The sequence below is a fragment of the Notothenia rossii genome (assembly GCF_949606895.1).
Source record: "Notothenia rossii genome assembly, chromosome: 2".
Lineage (NCBI taxonomy): Eukaryota > Metazoa > Chordata > Actinopteri > Perciformes > Nototheniidae > Notothenia > Notothenia rossii.
Genome location: NC_136904.1, coordinates 82,579,530 through 82,590,042, shown reverse-complemented (window position 1 = coordinate 82,590,042; position 10,513 = coordinate 82,579,530). Strand labels below are relative to the sequence as shown.

At 37.6% G+C, this 10,513-nt stretch overlaps 1 protein-coding gene across 3 annotated transcripts in view; it reads right to left on the bottom strand.

Annotated features, from left to right (window-relative positions):
- Positions 1-412: 412 nt before the first annotated feature.
- atp5mc3a (ATP synthase membrane subunit c locus 3a) overlaps positions 413-10,513 on the bottom strand; it is a 287,504-nt gene continuing 277,403 nt past the window's right edge. The window contains exons 1-5 of one of the 3 annotated variants that reach the window (XM_079664994.1): positions 2,828-2,887; positions 2,538-2,632; positions 1,677-1,751; positions 1,084-1,274; positions 413-973 (exon numbers count right to left, since the gene is read on the bottom strand). In XM_079664994.1, the coding sequence (XP_079521120.1) occupies positions 859-973; positions 1,084-1,274; positions 1,677-1,751; positions 2,538-2,576 (420 nt within the window). In that variant the 5' untranslated portion in view covers positions 2,577-2,632; positions 2,828-2,887 and the 3' untranslated portion in view covers positions 413-858. Of the gene's footprint in view, positions 974-1,083; positions 1,275-1,676; positions 1,752-2,537; positions 2,634-2,739; positions 2,888-10,513 lie in introns of those variants that run through there. The other 2 variants (XM_079664993.1, XM_079664995.1) reach the window with 2 other exon arrangements.

The following is a 10,513-nucleotide window of genomic DNA, read 5'->3' as shown; positions in this document are numbered from 1 at the left end:
ATCTGTGCACCTAGAAGATTCTCGATATATTTCATTTTAAATAAAAGCCTTTGTTAATTTTGAATTTTAGCATCCCTAGTCCTTGAATATTTACATATGAATTTGGGATAAATATGACCTTTTTGCATATACTGTAGCTTTCGATAGAATACTTTAAATTTGTTTTCCATAAGGCTACTTTTCAGGGTTATTAAATATGAAAATAGTACATAAATGTTTGCTATTAAATCTCACAGCCTAGTCACTTTGTAATTCTTCAGTTTAGTAAAACTAAAACATTGTAAATAAAAAGCCCACCAGCATTTCCAAAGTAGCATTTTAAAATTGATTTTGTCTGACAAGCAGACCATAATCTAGGGATACTTCATTTACAATGAAAGAAAATTAAAAAAAATATTGAAAAAAGTCAAGCGTAATTAAACCATCTAGATTTATTTAATTTACACTTACAACAGCAAGCACTCACGTGCTGCCTTAAATACAGTACTATTTACCTGCATCTGTACCAAGACATAATGAAGGTGGACCCCAAAGCTTGCATGTGATGTGCTGAGAAAACAAAGCTGATTGATGGCGAGTCTTAGCAACTGCTTCACAAAAAGGATGACATTCAAAAAAGCACGCTGCCCTCTACTTTGCTAGCTTGAAATTCCAGACATAAAAGTTAAATAGTCAAATACATGTATTTTAATTACGTAATTTCTTACATTTGTACAATACATGCTCTGCTTATTTTGACAGTGTCTGAAAGACTTGAAAATGTACATTTCCATGGACACCAACACGGAACAATTTTGGTTGCCACAATAAAATATGTAGTCACATTTGTAATGAAAAGTGTTGTTGGACAGCAGAGTTTTACATAGCGAACAGGATAAGGAAAGCAACCATCAAACAGAACAGTCCCATGGCTTCAGACAGAGCAAATCCCAGGATGGCATATGAGAACAGCTGCTGCTTCAGAGATGGGTTCCTGCAAACAAGAGAAGACTGTCAATGCCTCAATGGAAAAACAAAAGCATTCACCAGAAATCTAATAATCCAAGATAATATTTTTTGGGATGCATGTCTGCAAGAACAAACCTAGCATAGCCGATAATGAGACTGCCGAACACGGTCCCAATTCCAGCTCCGGATCCAGCGACTCCGACTGTGGCGGCTCCAGCTCCGATGAACTTGGCAGCGGTGTCAATGTCCCGGCTGACAGCGCTGGTCTGGAAGCCCCTCAGTGTGGCCAGGGAGAGGGGGCTCTGTGGCATCAGAGCAACAGTGCTCTGGAGCAAGAAAAGACAAAATACTGTTTAATTACATTTTAAAACCAACGGCAGTAGATATGACAATGAAGTCAGTTGACATGCAAACAGTACTGAAGCAAATATAAGTGGTAGGAATAATTGATTAATCAAAAATGACCAAATTAAAGTCTTTATTTAACAACACTTTTTCCATAACAATGCTTCATACTTTTCTTCATTTCAAATTAAAAAAGAATATCAAAAACTCTGAAAGACTGATAGTTGAACAACAATTTGGGTCAGACTAATTTGAAGCTGCTCCATTGTGGTCTCAACATTTTAACATTCTTTCATGAAGGAAATGACTAAAAGCAATCAGTATAGTTTAAAATAACTACAAGATAGTTGCAGTCCCAGTAGAGAGCATGTTTTTCTTCTTACCTCTGTGTTGAGCTCAGGCCTGGACAGCACTGAGGCAGAGAGGGGTCTGTAAAGAGCCCGGGAACCAGCGCGGAGCTGCAGCAACAACACAGACACACTTTAGTTTAGAGACACAACACACATGTAAGCTTAATGAAACATATGTTTGGTATCCATTCTCAGTCTGAGCAAGTTGAAAGCACCTTTAAGGCACTTTGTGAACTCCAGTGTCATTCAATGCAGTGCAAACACTACATGACCTGTGGCCTTTAAAGGTTTAAGAGTACAGTCTGTGCTTTGAAAATGAAGTTTTTGTTCATCTGAGCCAGTAGCCAGATACATTAAACATACATAGCAAGCTTACTGAACAATTGCCCTGTTGTAATTCAAACCACCTAGTCTGCTAAGCTACTAGAAACCTAAATGTGACCTTGGAGGAGGATTTAAAGCCTAGGGCTATATCTATTTGGAAGCAACCAAAGCTTGAATACACAAAGTGATAGTTTATCAATTGCACATCCATATGTAGGAGATTCTAGGGAACTGTGCACTAAATCCAGCTAGCAGAGGCTTGCAATGACCTTAGCTAACGGCCATGACTAAAGATGTATGCTACATGCTAAAGCACAGACAGAGGCAGATTTCCAAAGACACCTTGAATGCACAATTGCATAGCATTCATGATTACGATGACAACATTGGCACAGATTAAAACGTCTGTCAGTCATTCTGTGCTTTAGCATTAGCTCGCTAGCCTGTTGGCCTAGGCTGCATATACCCTTGTCAGTGAGCTACACTCAAGTTCAGACAGAGGCCCAACGGATTCATTAACGGAATTAGGAAAGGAGAATTCAACGAAAACACATGAAAATGAAAACTCACCATGGCAGGCGTGGAGACGAACTTTGCACAGGCGTACATGTTTCTGTTTTAGTAGTATTAACCGGTTTGGTCAAATCTGGTTAAAGCCCGGGTCTCTGTGGGAAGACGAGAGAAGTAAGGTCAAACGGGTGTAAAAATGCTCCACAAAGAAAATAAAGCCACTCATATGTACATTCACATCCATTCTGCATGTTATCCTCACTTGCGCGCTACAAAGTGGAGTTAGGAGAGAGGATGAAAAGGGATTTGTAGAAGTAGGTTTCTCATTCAATCTGCCATTTCACACTTACCGACTGCAGAGGACGAACCACAGTTGAAGAGTGCGCTTGCGCGGAGTGACGTTTGTAGAGTCCCGGATGATGACAGTGAAAGGTCATTTCACAGAAACTTTATTGATCACAACAACAACAACGTTCATTCACAAATCTAACCGTTGTTTACACTCTGAAATTATTTTCTACATCTTTTGTCCTTGCACTTCTTACTTATACTTTGTTCTTATCCACGTGAAGAATATAATATATATATATTCTTATACTGTATACATCACCCTTATTTTTATTAATATATATTTGATGTTTTTATTGCACTATAATATGTGTATGCATTCTCTGCGAGATCTTTTATGTTTTTGAATACAAATATAAAAAACTTTACCTGAAAGTACCTGCATTTTGTACACATTCACATTAATTCATACCTATAATGTTAATAGTTATAATAATGTTGCTGCCGCTGGTCTGGTTGATTTATATAGAAAATCTGTACAAGGGCCCTGAGGGGAAAATTAGCTATGGGTCTAGTTAAAACGATCTATTAACAATATGCACCATGTTAAGGTTGACACAGGTTCACAAGACTTATGCGAGTCCGGAGATCATTTCTTATTGCGAACAAATCCCATGAAAAAAACATATTATTATTATACATTTTTATATATATATATATATATATATAAATATATATATATCATACAATAGAAGTCCATTTTTTATTTAGACAATTCTACTTCTAAATCAAATAAATAACAAATAGATAAATCATTTTGAGACATTTAAATGTTATTCTAAGACTTGTGTAGGAAGGAAGTGGCCCTATCTATCCGTCACCATTAACATTAAGAAACACATTCTGAGTAGACCTTGGCTTAACTGTGGGAACAGGGGACTATTCAAAGATGGAAATTCTTGGCTTTTGCTTAGCTGCGGTCAAACCAGGAAATAATGGCAATTTAGACAAGGTTAGCGTGATTCTTATTTCTGAAAGACAATGAGTTTCCCTTTCCTTTATATATTTGCGTACAGCACTTGCAAATCCTGTCTCCAAGGTGTTTTAACAATTTTGTGATAATGATTTTACTGTATTATTTTTCTCTACAATTTGACCAAGAATCTTCTGACTTAAAGAAGTTGTATTGTTCATTGTTGTTTTGTTTATATATTAGTTATCTTACATGTACAAAATAGCTTAATGTTTATGTTTAACATGAGTTATGGTTTTTAGCTGTATTTTTATTTCTCTGTAAGTACAAAATAGAGTCAAATTCCTTGTATGTCTACTCATTATTTGCCAATAAAGCTGATTTTGATATTGTAGATATCATAACACCATGCAGCACAACATCAGAAAAACCCTATTTTATTATCAAATGGTCTCCATCCTGGACAGCAGAATTTCAGCCAGGATTTCAAAATGAGTTTTTCCCTCATAACAAAAGCTGCCTGGCGCTGTCCACTACTATCACCTGTTGGGGTGTAAATCTCACACTCTGCCCGGAGGGACTGATGGCTCAGGGCTGTGCATCTCACAGGCTGATGGTGGAGCTGATGGTGGAGCTGATGGTGGAGCTGAGGGCTACCTGCACCGGGCGGATTTGTAATCGTGATGAATGACTCCACAGCAGCTGGTCTGTGATGGAAAGGTAATGAGCACAGGGAGTCTGCCTTTGCTGCATGCTGGCTTTAAGAGAGGGATTTCAGTGGCTCCTCAGGTATATTATCTTTTGAGTTTTACAGCCAACATGAAGACACAGATTCAAACAGTCAGTAGATCATACATGAACCAGAAATGCAGAAGAAGACAGCGAGAGCATTGCATTAAAAATCACAGAAAAGATAAACACAACTAAATGATATTATTTCCCTATCTTTTCTCTGTGTTATGTCATTATTTACATTCTATCATATTCTATTTGATCATTCTGTTGTATTCAATATTATCATATTCTGTTCTATTTTACCCTATCTATTTTCTTACCTATTCTGTTCAATTCCTATTGTATTATGTTCTGTTCTATTCTATTTCATTCTATCCTATGGTGTTGTGTTCCTTCGTATTCTGTTGTATTCTGTTCTAACTATTCTATTCTGTTCCATTTTATTCTGGTGTGTTCTATTCTGTTCCATTTTAATCTAGTGTGTTCTATTCTGTTCCATTGTAATCTAGTGTGTTCTATTCTGTTCCATTTTAATCTAGTGTGTTCTATTCTGTTCCATTTTAATCTAGTGTGTTCTATTCTGTTCCATTTTAATCTAGTGTGTTCTATTCTGTTCCATTGTAATCTAGTGTGTTCTATTCTGTTCCATTGTAATCTAGTGTGTTCTATTCTGTTCCATTTTAATCTAGTGTGTTCTATTCTGTTCCATTTTAATCTAGTGTGCTCTATTCTGTTCCATTTTAATCTACTGTTCTCTATTCTGTTCCATTGTAATCTAGTGTGTTCTATTCTGTTCCATTTTAATCTAGTGTGTTCTATTCTGTTCCATTGTAATTTAGTGTGTTCTATTCTGTTCCATTTTAATCTAGTGTGCTCTATTCTGTTCCATTTTAATCTAGTGTTCTCTATTCTGTTCCATTGTAATCTAGTGTGTTCTATTCTGCTCCATTTTAATCTAGTGTGTTCTATTCTGTCATATTCTGTTCTACAGTGGTATACTACACCCTATGCTTTATAATTCCTATCTGTTCTGCAGAGTTTGTTTCACGTGTTTATTTTGAGCTGGTTCATTTAGCTGTATTAGTTGTGTGCAAAGTAGATCCTTTCTAACATCTTATTTCACATGAATGTATGACCATGTGTTAGAAACAATAATGCAAAACCAAACTTCTAAAAATCTCATAAACTGGTAAAACTGTATCTCGTGTCCAGTATTATGGTATCTTCACAAGAGATGAAAGGCCTGTGACCTAAGAATTTAATAGTTATAGCTACACTGTAGCAAAGCCTTGAATCTTGAAGAGACTGAGTAGCTCGCAGTGTACTTTGAGGAACCACACACAAAGACATTCCCCTAAAGGTCCAGCAGAGGGTGCAATAGAGACTAGTAGGACTAGCCTTTGTTGCAGGGGTCATGGTAACTGAACAAAAGATTTGTAAAACATAGACTTTGCAACATTGTTCTAAAATCCACTGGCATGATAACCAGAACACAATATTATCTATTCTTAATAAACACCTGAATAACTATCCCATAGATAAAATAATTGTATCCCCTTTTTGTGATCAAATACCTGGTTTGGTCTAAATCTATTAACCTCCTGTTATTTATGTAATTGCAGAACAGAAGGCTTTGAAAACAAATAAAACAGATCTTTAATTTTACATTCCTGACATTGAATTTATGTTAATGCAAATGTGAAATGTAAGAATGTATTGTAGACCCAAGTGTAATGCAGACACTTATAGGTCAGAGCTAGCCCTATAATAAAACATGAGGATTTACAATATATTAATTGCTAGACGGCACATATCAAAGTGGCCGTTAACTACCTGAGGTCAATGTCATACTGTCTAATTAACCGGGCAGCGGCTGCATGGTCCTACATGGCTATGGAGGGTGGAGAGAGCAGCTATCTCACGCACCCCCCCCCCCACCTTTTTTTTTAACTTCCTCCCATTGAGAGTCACGCACGCACTCGCTGTCTGAGTTCTTGCATAGAACACTCTGAGACATTCCATTTGCATGCCCGCCCCATCAAGCTGGATGCACTCAGACTGGTAATAAAAGGCATTGACCCCCTTAACCTTTATGAATTACAATTTGTGCCTGCAGCACGTCCTGTCAGAGGCCTCAGAAAAGCAGGCACCTCAGCCGGGGTGTGTGCGTGTTGTTTTGCAGTTGTTAAGGAGAGGGGAAAAGGTTTTTACAGCTCCTCGTCGGAGCTCCTGACAAGCAGGGAGGAGGCGCTCTGACAGGAGAAGCCGGGTAGGGAGGGACTGCAGCTGATGGCTCTGTGCTAATCTCCATTCCTGGATGCTGCACGGAACTACTGAGGCTGCTTTCTTTGTCCAGACCAAGGATACACAGTCTGGAGGGCTACAGTTCATCTGCCTCCACCTCAGATTTCTTACTCTCACGTGCATAGCTTAGGGCAGTTTCCTCTCTTAAAAGTAGCTTGAAGCTAATAGATACATCATAAAGCCTTTCATGGAAACAACTGGGCTTTCTTTACAAGTTGTCTGTATTAAAGACAACACAAATCTGTGCAAACTTTATTAAATCTGATAGTGGGGACAAAAATAAATCAGGAAAACAAATCCAACTACAAGATCACACTACAGGTCTCACTTCGACACTTGTTGACAGTTTTGGTCATATAAACAAAATACTGCAATAGCCTATAGACGCAGGACGACTAAGTACAAGTGTGATCTTTATGTATACTACACTTTCCATTTACTAAGTTAGTTACTCTGTAATGTGTCCTTGAGATCATCATCACTTTTACGACACACACACACACACACACACACACACACACACACACACACACACACACACACACACACACACACACACACACACACACACACACACACACACACACACACACACACACACACACACACACACACACACACACACACACACACACACACACACACACACTTTATTGTCCTTTTTCCAGTATGAGGCTTCAGAAATACTTGTTTTCCCTTTTTTAATGCTGATAATAAGTCATTCCACTGATGCAAATGTTTTATTTCTACTTTTCGATATATATTATTCAATCATTTCGGTTTCTTGAGGCTCAGTGGCAACATGTAGCAGGAATAGTGGACTCACTTTACATGATCAAGAGATAGCTAAACAGCCAGTGAAACTAAAGAATATAACGGTGCCTCTTTTCCTGGGTGGTAAAGTCACTAATTAAAACACCACCGTGCAGTTTTATTCCCTGAGCAAACTGGAGAACAGGTGGGAAATCAGGTGGAAACTGAATCCAGTCACTTGTTTTAAAGGCCTGCACATATAGCGCAGTTCTCCAAGACTTGGCTTGTGAAGACAATTCTCAAACCTGCGTAGGTCGTACAGAGAACCTGAGAAACTGTTTCTTTGAGAGCGCAGACAGCCTAAAAGCAGCTGGTCCAATAATCCACAGTAGTAGGTGCTGGACAGATCTCTGATACTCCTGGAAATCATCCAACAGAAATGCACCGAGCATTCTTTATCTCTGAAAGATATAAAGGACATTAGCATTCCCAAAATTGATTTTTCAACAAATCCATAATAACACTGATCTTTGTGCAGCTGGTGAGCAGCGCAGTTGGAAATGGTCTAAGAAATGCTGAGGCTTGCAGTATCATTAGTCTTTATCCGGACTTTTTAGATAAGTCTGTAACACCTTTATATCCACTGGATGTCCTGCGCTTAGGAATGTTCAACAGAACAGGGATTTTATTAAAACAATCCCTTACAGCAGAACTACAGTATAATGCCAAAATTGGCTAGATTTTTTAAATAAAGTTTCAAACTGACATTCTCACAAATACTAAGCGTGAACTGAGCTTTATTTCTTTCTCCTTCCTCTGTTTAACATGAGGAAATTCAGGCAGCGGCTGTGTGAACAGGAGCGTGGCTGACAGGGGCAGCCGTGCGATGATTGGTTTACGGATCTGTGCTTTTTCTAGTGACTTCAAGGTCACTGAGATTTACAATGAAATGGCTTATGACACTTTAGTAAAAGCCACCCAAAGCTGGTGACAGGAAGAGAAAACGAGCCGGCCACATTAGAGGAATCTGCTTGACCTCATACTGTGATCCATTACTCAGATGTACTGTTGTCTGTTTTTATTATAACACCTAACAAAGATGTGCGCGTTAGTATCAGCAGACAGAAGGTGGTTAAGGACGGCATATGGGGAGTGTATTTGATAGACAGACACTATATGGTGCATAGTAGATTAGAAGAACTGTGCGTATCAAGCTCCAGTCAAACTGCAGTTACAGACTACTACACAAAAGAGCAATTAAATATGATTTAAAGGCCAATGTGTAATGACATTGTGCTGCCCCCTATTGAAATGGTATTGCCCTTCTACTTACTGTTTTAGATTAAGTGTTAAGCTACGAAACAAATGATGCGCTTTTGATTTAAATGGTATTACACGAGTTGGAGGCGTTCAGAGCTTTGTTCTTTTGTTGAACATGAAACAAATGAAACACATCTATATTTAAAAAAGATGACGAGGTTCATAATATTCAATGCTGATTTTCTATAAACATTGCACTCTAACTAATATAAAAGTAATCAAATAAGCCAAAAATAAATGCATGCTTTGTTACTATCATTAACAAAATCACATTACAAATCCTTGGATATGAAACTTGTTACACATAAAGTGATTCTCAAGGCATGTTTACTTTGCACTCATATGGAACGCTATGGATTTTTATGGGATGCATATGGCTGCAGTTTATTGTGCTCAATTAAATCGTTTTAAACTAGGATTAACTTTTTTGTGTAGCGGCAATCCGTTATATACCGTCCCCTAACTTAGAAGCTGTTCACCGCCGGCTGCTGCAAATGTCTCCTAAGCACTGCTCACAGACTGGGGTGTCAAATATGAGGCTGTCAGAGCAATATATTTAGTGGAAAAACCCTTCCTGCTTTTAATGGCCTGACCTACATCCCAGTTCAGAGAGCTAATAAAGGCAGTCTGGTGGAGGTCTTGGAGCTGCACAATGTCACTCACAGATCCCCAACTCAGCAAGATCCGGAATGCTCAATTAGTTGCTTTTACAGGCCCCATTAATACGCATTAACTCTCTTTCCAATGTACGAGCACAGACACACAGTCGCTGGTGGTCACACATCAGCCAAGACACCATGTTTTCTTTTTTTAACCATTTTTTAAACATAGGGAATTTTGGCATTGTAAATATATATTTTTAGAAACAAAAAAAAGAACTGAAATAGGAGTGCTTATGTTACTTTACACTTATACTCCAATGCCTTTCAGAGGGAAACACTGAAGAGCTTTAATGGTTCAGTAGATCAAAGGAAAATCATCTATTCCACTAATTGTTTCTGTCAATATTTAACAACTTTTACTTAATCCATCTTATTCATTGAGGCTATTTGATTTTTCTGTAGGTTTTATATGATGATAAAATGAATGTTTTTTGGTTATTGTTCATATATAATAAAACATTAACTCAGTGTTTGTGGTATTTTAATGGGCATTCTTCCCCATTTGTTTTCGAGCAAACCACTTTTAATTAACAAAGATAGGCTTTTGCAGATCACTAAGCTACTTTTATTGAATTGTTAACAATAACATTTGAACATTAAAGTCATACTTACACACTAAACTTTTAAAATAATCCATCCAATAATGATATATCTAATCTTCATAGGGGCTAATCTTCTGCAATGATCGCTTTCGTTGTGTTACTTTACATACATTATGCCAATTTGTACTTAGATAGCATTTTCATAGCAGTACTTTGACTTGTTATGAAGTGCTAAGTGTGCTTTAAATGTTACTTTTAAAAAACCATCCGCTGTCAAAATACGTTTTTAAATAGAAAATAGTGCAGACCTATGGAAGAAGTGATTATTTTACAAACACATCTCAACACTATATAAGCCAAAAACATTTACATATAATCACCAGCCTGCCTTGTAACCAACAATAGATCTCACCACAGAAACCTACACAATCTGGTACCACTCCTCCCACACAATAAACC